General features: G+C 46.8%; 1 protein-coding gene across 1 annotated transcript in view; it reads right to left on the bottom strand.

Moving 5' to 3' along the window:
* LOC144162543 (E3 ubiquitin-protein ligase Rnf220-like) overlaps positions 1–13,603 on the bottom strand; it is a 49,369-nt gene that overhangs the window by 20,558 nt on the left and 15,208 nt on the right. Inside the window, exons 6-7 of the mRNA XM_077693125.1 lie at positions 6,953–7,221; positions 2,796–2,882 (exon numbers count right to left, since the gene is read on the bottom strand). Of these exons, the coding sequence (XP_077549251.1) occupies positions 2,796–2,882; positions 6,953–7,221 (356 nt within the window). The remainder of the gene's footprint in view (positions 1–2,795; positions 2,883–6,952; positions 7,222–13,603) is intronic.

Below are 13,603 nucleotides of genomic sequence, written 5' to 3'. Positions count from 1 at the left end.
TGCACACGAATGTTTAAGACCTTGTTAGCACTGTCAGCATACGAGCGTCACGTAAAGCCCGCCCTGGTCAAGAAACGCCAAGCACTGCTTACGGACTTCTTCACTACGGCTTGAACATCGAGTGCTGGTGGCAATAAATTGCTCTCTTTGAACGTGGTCATCTTCGTTTCACCAGCGTTCATTACAGCTGCGGTGCGGAGAAATCAGTTTCGTAAGGGCTCAGTGGGCATAAAAGTAATTGCTTAATCGAATTTGGCCGGAAGATTTTTAATGTAAGCTTTCCGCTTTCCGGATCACGTAAGCGCTGCTCCACACAGTGAAGCGGTCCGCGTGTACTCCGCTCAACTCGCAATCATGGTTTTATCTCGAGTGTTGTGGTTGAATCACGCGCCCATACTGCGGAGCCCTTGTGCATGAAAAAAGTCTTTCGAAAGTTTCATAGCAGCCTTTCGCTATTGGCCCGCCGCGCCTAAGCCTACCACTGAATGGACGAAAAGAGGCGTAACTTCGAACGAGCACCTCGGCGGGGTGAAGTTCACGGGACATGGACGCGGGTTCAATTGACTAACAGCGGCATTTAGTAGTGACCGAAATGAAAAAAGAAAAAGTGGAAACCTAGTCTGCTATCATATTTAATGAGGCGTTGCGGAAAAAGCACCGGTTTTACGATGACACATGAACTACCGTCGGCTATCCGAATTCCATTGCCCAAGTGTTGAAACTCAATTCACACAATTTTCGCGGCCAGTTTTAGTACAAATTTCGCTTTAATTGGAGAGGTAACTACATAGCAGTTGTTGCCTGGCGAGGGCCAAAGTGTTAAAACCCCAATAACTGATTAAATGAACTGTAAAATCGAAACCTCGATTTTACGAAATTCTCGATTTAACGAAATTTGCGGCCCCAAGTACGACTTCGTTATATCGAGGTTTAACTGTACTCTTTCATGCATTTATTTCTGATTACTTGACGAATAAACTGTAAGTAATTGTACCTTTCACAAAACTGCTGGTATGTGTTTGCAAGAGCAATCTATAAGTTACAATTACATGCATAGCAATGCTAAATGTGTCCACTAGCTCAGGAGAAAAAAATAGTTTTGTGGAAGCACTCAAAATCGGCCGTTTTTCCGCCGTAACGAAAGAGTTAAAAGGACCCTGAAGTGATCTGTAAGCACTGCGGGATTACTAGCGCAAACTGTAGTCCCTAGGCCATGCTTCAACCACTCTCAATGCGTCTATGCGACTTTATTCAGTAGAAAAATCTATTAAAAAATGCTGTACTCCCCTCTGCTTCCTCCTAGCCGATTTCCTATGACATTTTGTATGACGCTCAAACAAGATGGCTTGGCTTGCAGGGCACGGCTCGCCGACCCTCTGACAAAATCACTCGGCCCAGCGTTTAGTTGTCGCAATTCGTTCGCTCAGTTGAAGCTAAGCTACAACACGTTGGTGCCTGAAAGAATGTGCCTTTAGTTGGTTAGTTTGTAGACTGTATCAAGCTCTAGGTCCAAGTCGCTCTACACAAGCGCACATGCGACGCGTTACTGACTCGTACACTAGTAGAAAAATGTAAGGCCAATTGAAGGTGGGAGAAGAGACAGCGAAGTTATTATAGGTACTAAGGAACCAATATAGCTACTAAGGTACTAAGTACAAAAATTTTATCGTACAGCATAAAACAAGTGTGCAAGAAGCATTTTTTGCACTGGGTGAACTAGCACAGGTGGTCAGTACTACGACCACACATCTGCGAATACTTTTTCATCTAAGCAATGGAGTCGCTAGCCATAAGATATTGTGGGAATTTGGGGGACGCTCACTGCACGAGCGTTATACAAGAAATAGTCATCTATGCTGCTTGAAATGCTAAAACTAAATAAAAATATGGACTGGCTATACATTATATACTTTATATTTTCGCCCCTGACATCCCTGGCTTACGGCCGAGTGGTCTGGAGCAGTAGGTATATGGTTTTGCAAGTCGCAAGTTCAAATTTCTGATAGTGCACTTCTTTTTTTAAAGTTGATTTATTTGTTTCTGGGCAATATTTTCTATACTGAATTCACCATTTTTGCGCTGTAACGTTCATTGCTCTATGAGCGAGTTCGTAGAACGTGTGCAAACTGACACTGACGTGCTGGCGAGTTATCGTTGGTTTGGTGTTGCCATAAGTCCCGAATGCTTGCGGACTTAGTCCGGAATCGGCTGACCCTTGGCCTGGTGCGAACACGCCTTTTACGATACAGGCACAAGCCAGGAAAGCTCCAAAGATGGGGGAAAAGCGCATCGCATTTGAGCGTCTGCGGGGACGCGGAGGGCGTTTATCCACTGCCTCGGCTAGTGATTGTTACGATCCCAAGCCGTGCTGATAGGTTTATCCGACACATTTCACAGCCGACAACATGGCAGAAGCGCGGTATACCGATTACTGAGATATCCAGAGTGCCCAGGCAAAAATAACGTCGGATGCCAAGCGTGTTATTTCACAGAACTTAAACCGAAACTCGTTGAATTCTAATCTTGGACATCGTCCAATCACGTAGTACCTTGTATGGACGTCACTTCTCTAGTTGGTGCGGCCGCTGAACACCGCGCATGGTAGTTTTTCTTCTTTAAGGCTTTATAAAATAAACAGTACTGCCTTATAGCCTGGATAAATGATGAAAAAAGTGTTTATTTGAGCCAGTCTATGCAGTGCAAGCAGGAGCAGGAGCTTGACAAATTCTCTTAGATGACCCTTTAAGGAACAAACATACGCAAATGAAATGAAACGCACACTATTAGAAACTCACAAGAGCAGTGCCTGTCGCAGTCTCCTCCTGTCCCGTTCTTCAGACGGCTCGCTGCTTTCCAAGGGAATGAGATCCGCCTCCGAGAACCTTTCCACGAGTCACTAGGGTTAAGGGGACATTCAGCTTCACAAAATGGGCAGAAACACACGCGGCCACTCTAAACAGCGATAAATCATGCGGGGTTAAGAAATAAAAGTGATGTAACGTCGTTCCTGAAGTGAATGCCACGAATTCCTTGTGACAGCTACGTGCAGCATTACGAGTGTTCCCCACTTGTTTGAACATAACCCTGCCTATTTCCTTGCTGTTACACCTGTCTTTTTCCTGCAGCGAATTAGTGCGTCCATACTAGGAATTCTACCAGCTAAACAATTTGTAAGCCATAAGATCAGTACAATCATAAAATATCCTCTGCAGTATGTGCCGGCAGAAAAATGGGGCAATCTCTCGCACAGATCACCAACCTGAACAGTATGGTTTTGATCATTTTTATGGCTCTCAAGCCGCCTTGCATAAATGTTTGTTCACCCGCTGCGGTGGCTCAGCGGCTAAGGTGTTGCACTGCTGAGCACGAGGACGCGAATTCGATTCCCGGCTGAGGCGGCCGCTTTTCTGATGGAGGCGAAAAGCAAAAACGCTGTGTGTACGAGATTTCGGCGCACGTTAAAGATCCCCGGGTGGTCAAAATTAATCTGGAGCCCCCCACTAAGGCGCGCCTCATCGCCTGCGTTGCGTCGGCGCGTTAAACCCACAAGCCACAAGTGCAAAACAAGCGCAAGCCACAAGTGCAAAACATTTGTAAAATACAATGCTTCCAGTACACCAATTGGCCTCCCAGAAGCATTAAAACAAATATAAATTCATTCAAGCACACACTGCTGACTGAAGAAATTCAAATGGTGTCTGGAAAAGCCCACCAATGGCGACTTTAATAGAAATCGCACTTACAGTACCAAAAATAGCCAATAAAATTTTCATATTATGACGTTTGACATGCCACCGCTACACGTGGGCTATGAGGTGCGCCGTAATGAAGGGCTGTGGATTATTTTGACCACCTAGGGATCTTTCACACATTTTGTTTTTCCTTGGCTTGGCTAGCCGCATGGCTTCTTTCTTGTCTCGAAGCCAAAATCAACAAAAAAGGGCAAAATTTTTTTCTTGTTCATCGTGCATGAAGCTTCTAAATAATCCCCGACAAATTAATCTTTTTGGAGCCTCAATTTCATTATAACAAAACAAATGTGAATAATCTTCTGCAGTAATATTGCTGCTTTTCTGCAGCCAGAGCCAACTTTCTAGCCTGTTCATGAGCCATTCCAAGGACAAGTGGAACATGCCTACCCGAGACAGTGGCACCAGATTTCCCTCTAGCATATATAAGTATGAAACTCTATGCTTTAACGTGACAAAAAATATCAAGACACGGGCATTTCCGTTTTACGCCTCTCTTTGAAAAGCAGCCACCACATCTGGGATCGCATCTGCGTCCTTGGACTTGGCAGCATAACTCCGTAGCCACTGAGCCACAGCCTTTGCGAAGCCTTACGTTCTGCCTGCCTCCACAACGGATACTTACACCAGAATGGCCCTCTCACGATTTTCTTTGGCACCAATTAAAGTACATCACCATCAAAATTTATTCGGGACATCCCTTCAGCATAGAAGCACTTCATTACAGCGGCTGCTATTATAGGAATCCAATACACACCTAAGCAGATTTCTATCAATAAAGCCCATGACAAGGGCCACTAGGTATTCCGCTTTCCACCCTCTTCTGTCGCAATTGCCTTCAATGGAAGTGACATTCCGTCTCCAAGTCGGTGCAGATGAGGCACTTCCTGTTATGCCCAGTGCCGTGTAGTGGTTAACTTCGAACACTGCGGGAGTTTTCGTAATCAAAAACAAGCTTGCTGTTCAATCTCTGTAGCCTGGAGGGCAGCATCACAGCTTCAAACGCTTATGTCTTCGGCATGAGTACAAGACTACTACTTTTCGTATTTCCGGGGAATTTTTTTTGTTGTTGTTAAAAAACGCTCTCTTAGATCAATTTATACGCGTTCTTCTGGTTAATAATGGTGGTTTAGTACCTTTTAGGACTGTTTCGGTCCGGAGAGGAGCCTGTCTCCACGCTTAATTAAAGGAGCCATGAAGACAAACAAACCACCTGTTTATTTCATTTAAAAAAAAGAGTGCTTTGTCCCGATAATAATGATTCCAGTTTTACAGCAAAGTTCAATTAAATAACGGAGATAAGGAGAACATATGAGGCAGTGGCGACCCCCCCAGCCACTTGTCTGCGATTGCTCTATGACACCACAGGATCTTGCTGGTGCAATTGACAGTGGTGCAATTGACGGCTGCCACCGTCAACATGCACTTAACGCACTGATAACTGCTGCATTTATTCGAATATAAGGCAAGTATTTTTTCCAAAATCCGTAGTCTCAAAGTCATGCTCCGCCTTATATTCGAAGCTCAGTATCAGGTCGTGGGTTTGATTCCCACTTCCAATCACGGGGGATTTTTTCTCGGCTTGGATTTATTTATTCCTGTGTAATAAAAAAATAACAATCACCTCATTCGGCGCTTCAAGTAGCCGAATAGCACTGGCAATAAGGACTGCGTCTTTGATTATATATATATATATAAATATATATATATATATATATTATATATATATACAGTACAACCTCATTACAACAGACCATGATACTGATCATGATTTCAGTCTGCTATAAAAGAAGTATGAACAATCCAAATACTGTTACTACAGACTTTCACGGAATCATGGATGAAGTCTGTTATAACAAGAGTTTGGACTTTTCAACTGCTAAAAACAAATCACACAATACTAAAAGTATGCTGGTCACTTCACAAGATTCAGTTACAACTTAAACAGGTTGGTATTTTAGGCCAACAAACCTTCAGGATGAATTGGGCTTTTTAGCAGTTTCATCCTCTTGTGACACTATGAAGCACGTCGCAAAATGACGTGCATGTCTGTTACATTTGCTGGGCTGCTCTTGTATGGCACCTTATCAAACTTTTGATTCATTCTTACTATTATTTCTCTCTTTCATGTCTTCAACCTACACTTGCATTTCCATTGTCTTCACATGAATATAAATGAAATGCAAGTAAAGATCTCATTGCTAAGCTTGGAGATTTAGCCATCTATAATGTATGAGGGCATACATTTTTTTGTTTTAATGAAGGTAATTTTCATATAATGATCTTATCTGTTGCACTATAGCACTGAAATTCCAAATCCTATTACTTGATTCCCAGGACATCACACCTATGCATACTGCAAGTGGGTGCAAGAAGTTTCACTTCTGCTAATTCACAATTATTTTTAATTGTTTCAAATTGCTTTCATTTGATCACAACTGTGAAGTAGCAACACAAAACTGAAAACATACGTAACAAATGAATGGTTGCCTGCACTTGAAAAGTCTGCTGTAGAGATGCAAAGGTGGACTTGTTAACCTTTCAAACTGGTCTGTTATATCCGAATGTATGTTGTAACAGAATCTGCAGTAAAGGGAGTTTAATCAATGGCACAGATAGGAAGACCAACCAAGCATTGCAAATCAGTACGTTGTATCCAAATATCTGTTGTAAGCAGATCTGTTGTAACGAGTTTCCACTGTATATATATATATATATATTGTGAGCTTTGTTTGAGGCTACAGCTCGTCTGCCACCGTAGGCAGCAATTGCTCACTATCATCACCACCGGCTTGAGGTGATCACTTCTTCATTCCTTGCACATACTCATCATCATCGATGATCCCGCTTCTTCGGAGATCATCATCAGCTCTTGGGCTTGATCGCCATCTTGGGTTCTCTTCGACTCGCCTCCGAATAAAGGAGCTACGAAACGAAGCCACGGTCTGGTCGCCTCCTACCTACGGACTCACAATAAATATAATGGCATTTTTTTTTTGGAAGTTTGGAAGTTTTCTAGTACTGTTTATGCTTTATCAATGAAAAAGACACCTCTTGTGGCTGCAATAGAGCTGAGTGCGCAACCAAAAGCCAGGTCTTTCGAACCGAACAAAATTGTACTTTGTCTTCACGGCTCCTCGAAAGTTGGAAAGCAGCCGACTCGGAAACGGCACGCTGCCCCAAAGGAGCCCCCGAAAGGATACTGCGGGTGGCCGAAGGTGTCCGCATCGTCCCCGTCCACGTCCAAGTCCTCGTCGTCCACGGTGGCGGCGGTGTTGCGGCCCGAGGTGCTGCTGCTGCTGCCCGCCGTAGCCCAGCCCGCCGCCCGGAATCCACCCTCCAGCAGCGCGGTGGCACGCAGGCGCACCTGACCCGCCCACTCATACTCGTCGAAGGACTCGCCGCTGCCGCCACCCGAGCCGAAGGCCTCCGTCCCGTCCACGTCCACATCTTCGTCCTCGTCATCGTCGTACTGGATGTAACAAGCAACTGCTTGTAACGTTACGCACACAAGATACCAACGGATAAAGATGCACCCTCACAATTTAGAAGGAACCAAAGACACTTCTCAAAGGCGGCAAGTGCATTCGCTTAACCCTTTCAGAGTCATGGACATACATACACGTCCTCTGCAAACAGCTTCAACAATAATGTGTATGTACGTCATTGCTGCTGGTATGTTTAAAAAGTGCTTCTTTTTCGCCAACTTCTCTTGCTTGGCATGTGCTACCACACTGCGGAAATACGTCAAATTTTTTTCTTGCGCCAATGGCTCTTCTTTTTATTTTTTTATTATTTGCTCCAGTGGTGCACCGGCTATCGCTTGCGCATCCGATAACGAGGAGGCATGCTGGGTATCGCCCACCGGGTGCCCGGGCGCCTCTCGCTTCTTGTGCCTGCCACAGACCAAGGGTGCCTGCGAAACTGATGAGGCTCTTTTCTCGTTTTGTTTGTTTGTTTTTTGCACAGTGTAGACCATTTATAACGTAACCGCTTATAGTGCAGGACCGGATATAACACAGGTTTTGGTGACTACCGGTTTGCCTCCCACAGAACTCAATGCCGCTTAGAATGCGGGTGGCCGAAGCACAATACCGTTTATAGTGTGGTATTCTGGCGGGACTGCTGATCGACCGGCGCAGCTGGGGCATCGTTTTGGGGTAGCAAAAGAAAAAAGAAACGATAAAATCAGCCATCTGACGCCGCGCGCACCCCTTGCTCTCCTCTAACTTCAACACACGAGACAAAAATAGCACCCTTTGGTTCGCGCGTATGTGATAAAATTGTCCTTGCTTGACGCACCTAGGAAGACAGCGACCCAATAAAATCTGATAGCAACGAGGAAGGGTCCCCGCCCACGCGTGACAAGTTTCTCGTGGACCGCATGACCCGTTTTCGCACACGATTCGTGCACGTCGGCGTTGCGTGTGCACTTTTTTCACACTCGTGTCGACGATTCCGCCCTCGCGGTGGCTTCTTCGCATGGCAGTGGGAGGAGCCTGACGACTTGTACCAATGGGGAAACGCGCACCTAATGGCGGGAGATTCAAAGCGCTCCGAGCAGCTGGCTGGCCGTGCCAGAGATGTTTAGGCTTACCACTGCGGTATTTTTTGATGGGCGCTTTCACAAGCAACGGGGATGGCAGTTTATATTCCACTTTTCGCCCAGATTATCAGCTCTTTGCTTGCGTGAACATCTTCGCTTCCACCTCGTACGGCGTTTCAGCGAGCAGTTAGAAGCGGTCGCTGGAGCTGCCTGCACCACTTCACGACCAGTGCCGACGCCATGTTGCCGCCTCTTACCATGCCGCAGACACCACGCAAGTTGCATCCGCGCCGGCGCCGCCGTGCCTGCAGCGTGCACGGCCCATTTCCCCCCGAAGAAATCGCTTCATGCTGTTCACGCTTTAGAACGTACGTTCCGCACATAAGCCACCGCTCTTTCCCTTTCCGAACAAGCGAGCCACGCGAAAACGATTCCCAGCGCCAGTACGTTGCGCTGACAAGCAGCCGCCTTCAGCGTCGTGAACACAAGGTGGGGTTAAAAAAAAATACCGATGGCGTTCTTATCACGTCCCGCGGTATCTGTTCATAGACGCTAAAAACGCAGCCACAGTCCTTCAAAACACAAACACAACGGAAGTTAAAGCTGCACTCGCCGTTTGTAAGACAGCTCTTGCAATAGACCCTGCAGCACCGGCTGATGTGAGAAAAAAAAAAAAAAAAGCTAAATAAAGACCGTGCCATTGTTTTTAAGTGTTGTGCGTCTCAGCGATGATAAATATAGAATGACTTGAAAGGTAGGTTGCGATGTGGTTGGATTCGCGCATGTTTTGGTTATAGTGCGGTACCGCTTATAGTGCGGATTTTTGCGGCTCCCGCGACATACGTTATAAGCGGTCTACACTGTATTTTATAGGAGCGGCGCACAGTCTATCGCTCGCAAGTCCAGCTGCGAGCCCGCGCGCAGCGGCTGGTTTCGGTATCGTCCTCCGGGCGCTTCTTGCTTTTTCCACCAGCGAAACTGTCTATCTGATTTCGATTCACTCAAAAGGTGCCGGCTTGTTACTCTCGTTTCTGTTGAGAATTTTTCTTGTGTTACTCATGAATAAACCACGTGTATGTAACAACACAGACGATTTTTTTTGTCACTTTATGGTCACCCTATAAAAAATTACGATAATTTTTTCTCGAAATAAATTCATTCGAAGAATTTAAATCAGCAATGACAAAAATCGACCCTTGGAAGTCGCATTTGGCAAAAAAAATTCGACCCTCAAAGGGTTAATTGATAGAAGGGATGGAGGGGAGTATTTGTGACAAGTATAAACCCTGCACACTCCTCACAAAGTTTTGAAGATAGCCTTTCTGAGTTGACAATGCTTCTACTGCTATGCGCATGCTTGCGGAGCCACTGCCATTTGACATTGAATGGAGAAGGCTGCCACTGCCTGTTCCCGGCGATGTCACATGGCAAACTAAAAGAACTGACGGTACGGGTGCCCTCATAAGTATTTGAAAGAAGGATTTGTGACTATCACAAAATATCTTACTGACTTTATATCAGCCATTACCAGTTTACAGGAAGCTTTTTCTATTTCGGAGGACTCCTTTTTAAACGTACCCCAATACAGCCAGGCCGTTCCTGGAAGAAATTCCTGTAAATTTGCGAGACCGTGTTTCAATCCGCCTCTTTCACAACCCCACTGCGCATGCGCAATCCCCTAGCGGCCAAGTCCCTAAGCAGTCCAGTAGGGGCAGCAGACGACATTCCCCACAGCTCCCGCACAAGGGGGAAGGGGTCGTGGTTGTATTTACATCGTTTGATTTTTTGTGTGCGCTCGTTGTGCGCGGAACAATGCCCACAACTTGTGCTGCGTTCCGCTGTAACTCGGAGTGCCGAAAAGGGAACGGTGCCGGCTTCTATCGCTTCCCGTCGGCCGCACGCGATCGGCTGCAGCGGCTTGCGTCGCTCGCGTCGGCTCGGGTGATGGGAACTGTAGGCTTAGCATCCTGGCGGATATTTGATCGCTGCTATCTGTGCAACTGCGAATGACAATCCGCAACACAACTTTTCACTACACTATCATACCCTTTCTCGCATGTGGAACTCTATTTAAGTTATAACTGCCGTTTGAGCGATCGGTGACCAAGACATCTGCGTAGCCTGTTTCGATGCTTCTGCGCAGGTATCGCCATCTCTCGGCTGCTCGGCGCACCGCGCGCCGCGGCGAGCGTAAAGTCAAAGCTGATGAAGGGACTTTAGGCGAGCGGCACGGTGTAGGAAGGAGAGGTGACTCAACGCGGCGGGCGAGCGCGGCGAAACTTGGTTCGGCGCGGACGTATGCGCTCGTAGGTGGCGCTACTCGAACAAGGGCCATGCACTGCGGGTTTTCGGTAGCCACGGGCATGGAAACGCGCCTCGTACTGCGCGGTATAGAACGCGCGCTTGGATTTCAGTGGCATGAATTTATGGTCACTTCAAACGAAAATACCCTTTCCAACGAACAGAGCTTCTTAGGGACGTCTCGGGTTAGTATGTGAATTTTAAGGCCGAAGCGCATGCACGCTATTTGGGGCGCGACAGCGACCGTAGCTTCAGCACTTCTTTGCGAAGACGCAGCCACCTCTGCGAGTAATTTAAACAGCAGTATGGGCAAAAAAATGTTGCGGTGCACCAGTGCTATCCACTACGGTCACGGTGACTACGGCATACGAAGGCAATTTGAATACTCGGGCACACATGAATCAGATATCTATTTTAGTTTTGCGTTGTTGGTTTTTGCAACGTGTTTTTACAAGCTTAATAAGCTTTTTCGGACATATACATGTCTATTGCACTGTTTTACACAAAAATGTCCCCAACAAGAAATATTGAGGAAATCACACGTCATCAAACAGCAAACTCTATTTAGGACGCTAGTGCCCATCAAACACGTCTGTTTAGGGCGCTTCCAACTCTTCCAACTTTTGATTCATAAACACAATAAACCCGCCGCAGTCTTTGCTAACTATACGAATAAATCGGGACGGAAGCGTGCAGCAAGATACAATACGTGCCTTCCATAATGCATTGCTAATAATGCCTTAAGTACTTGCGTTATCAGAAGAAAGCAACGCACACAAACGCAGAATGCCTAGAAATTGCAACGTCTTCGTCATTACTTTATAAAATCACAGGTTCCTTTCCCCGTGCGGTGGCACTCATTTACGCAGCCGTTCTCGCAGGGACTCCGAAAAGTGATAAAAAAAATTTCTGATCTCACTGATTTTGGAAGAAAAACAGGGGATAAGAAGTCATCAAAAACGAGTGAAAAACAAAATGATACTGTCACTGATTTGTTACATAAGATACTGGTGATAATAAGTCACTAAAAACAAAATAATGAACAATTATGTTGTTTAAGTGCTACAGATATCTCAGCCAATATTTAATACATAAACAATGTTTTTTTTTTTCTAGCAAGGCTACAAAACCATCGCCTTGCCTAAAATTTAACGCAGAATCGCGAACAAGAACATCTGTAATAAATAGGTACGAATTGCGTGCTTGCAACCACCCCGTAAACAACGCGCTTCGCCTAAGCGCTTGCCGAAATTCGTCTTTGTACCGAAACACCCGTATCCCGAAAGGTCCGTGTCCCGAAACGCCCGTGTCCCGAAACGACCGTGTCCTGAGAAGTCGGTGCACCGAAAAGACCGTACCGAAACGCCCCGTACCGAAACGTCCTGTACCGAAAAGACAGGAGCTGCCCTAGCACGCACCGTCCGCGGCTCGCATGGCCCCGATACTCCTAGCGCCCTCTGGTAGAAAGAAGGCGAACCCGAACAAGTTCTCCATGGAGCTGCTCTGCTGCGCCTCCGAGGCGATCAGTCACCTCTCCTTGGCGAGCGGTCAGCGTAGGCTTGCATCGCGGCAGATATATCTGATCGCTGCTTTTAAAGTAAGCCCTGACAACAATCCCTAGCACAATTTTTCACCACACTAACACCTACTTTCTCGCATGTGGAACTTTTTAGCGATCAGATTGATTCAGAAGAGCAGCAACAAGCGCGGTTGCTACCGTGGTCTGCGCCGGTTCGAGCCGCTGAGTGTGCCGAGCTGGCAGGCGCGGCCGGCGTGTGCGCGGACTGTTTCCGAAGGCAGAAAACGCTTCACGATTGCTTGCTTTATCCATTTCTTGCGAACAAACGCGCAGAATCTACAAATTCAGCTCAGCGATCGTCGTAGTTGACCATGGTGCAAAAACTGTGGGCGGAGCGACGCCGACGACGCATCTCATGCGCGCATCGGGCCGTCTCAAATTCACGCGTACGACTAGTGGCGACAGTCGTAACGATCAGTTGCATGCGAATCGCGTGTACCAATCGTACATGTGTCCAGCGCTTAAAGGCATTTTGCGAACTGCCGGCCTTTGTTGAACTGGCGATCGCACTTCATGCCAGACGACTCCAAGTACTGCTCGAGCTGCCACTCGGACGGCACACGGATCTGTCCGAGATTTCTCTGCCAGCCCTCATTCAGTGATAAGAAGCCGCCTGGTATTATGTGATGACCAGGGGCTGTCGTCTTAAGGCGTTAAAACACCAACACAGAAGAAAAACTTCGGCTGCTCCTCGCCGTAATGTGGGATTGCCGTGCATACAACGAGAACGCAGCCGGAGGAAACGCCGGCAAACTCTACGGCTTCAACTTCCGCTAGGCACGCTAGGTGGCAGCACACCGCAATGAAAGAGGCGGATTACCCGTACACTTCCTGTTAAAGGAGCCATGAAGAGAAAACACAAGTTTGGTTCATTCGAAAGATTGCCTCGTTAGAACCATAACGACACCACTTATAACGCAAACTTCGCTCAAATAAGCTACATAATTAGGAAAAACGGGAATGGTCATGCGACCCACCAGCTCATTTCCCGCAACAGAACCTATGCCGTCACATGGGCTAAGCTCTGCGATTGGCGGAGGCCGGCAAAAGCAAACGCATGTTAGGCAGGGCTTACAGTTTGCATAACGAGCTAAATGCCCGTGAAACATACTGCACATTCTTTTTATTACAAAGAACGGTGGAGTAAACGGTTGAAGTTCCGAACGAACACGCAAGCGTGTGCGCCAATGCGTACGAAACAACCGCCTGGCCGAGCTCGACATCTCGCCGTCGCGCAGACGAATTTTCGGGTTCGAGGCGCTCTGACCTTGGAGGAAAAATGCCGTAAACACCGCGCATTGACGCTCGTATCTTTCTGGTCGAAGCAGAGAGCTCGCGCGAACGGCTTTCCATACACGACACCGGCCAACTGGCATAAGCGATACTGCTACTGAAGTTGAACTATTATTAACCGTAATAAAAATACGG

The sequence above is a fragment of the Haemaphysalis longicornis genome, unplaced genomic scaffold (assembly GCF_048455015.1).
Source record: "Haemaphysalis longicornis isolate Haplotype H1 unplaced genomic scaffold, Haemaphysalis longicornis Haplotype H1 scaffold_12, whole genome shotgun sequence".
Classification (NCBI taxonomy): Eukaryota; Metazoa; Arthropoda; class Arachnida; order Ixodida; family Ixodidae; genus Haemaphysalis; species Haemaphysalis longicornis.
Note: the sequence above shows the minus strand (reverse complement) of the source record. Positions and strands in the feature narration are given on the sequence as shown.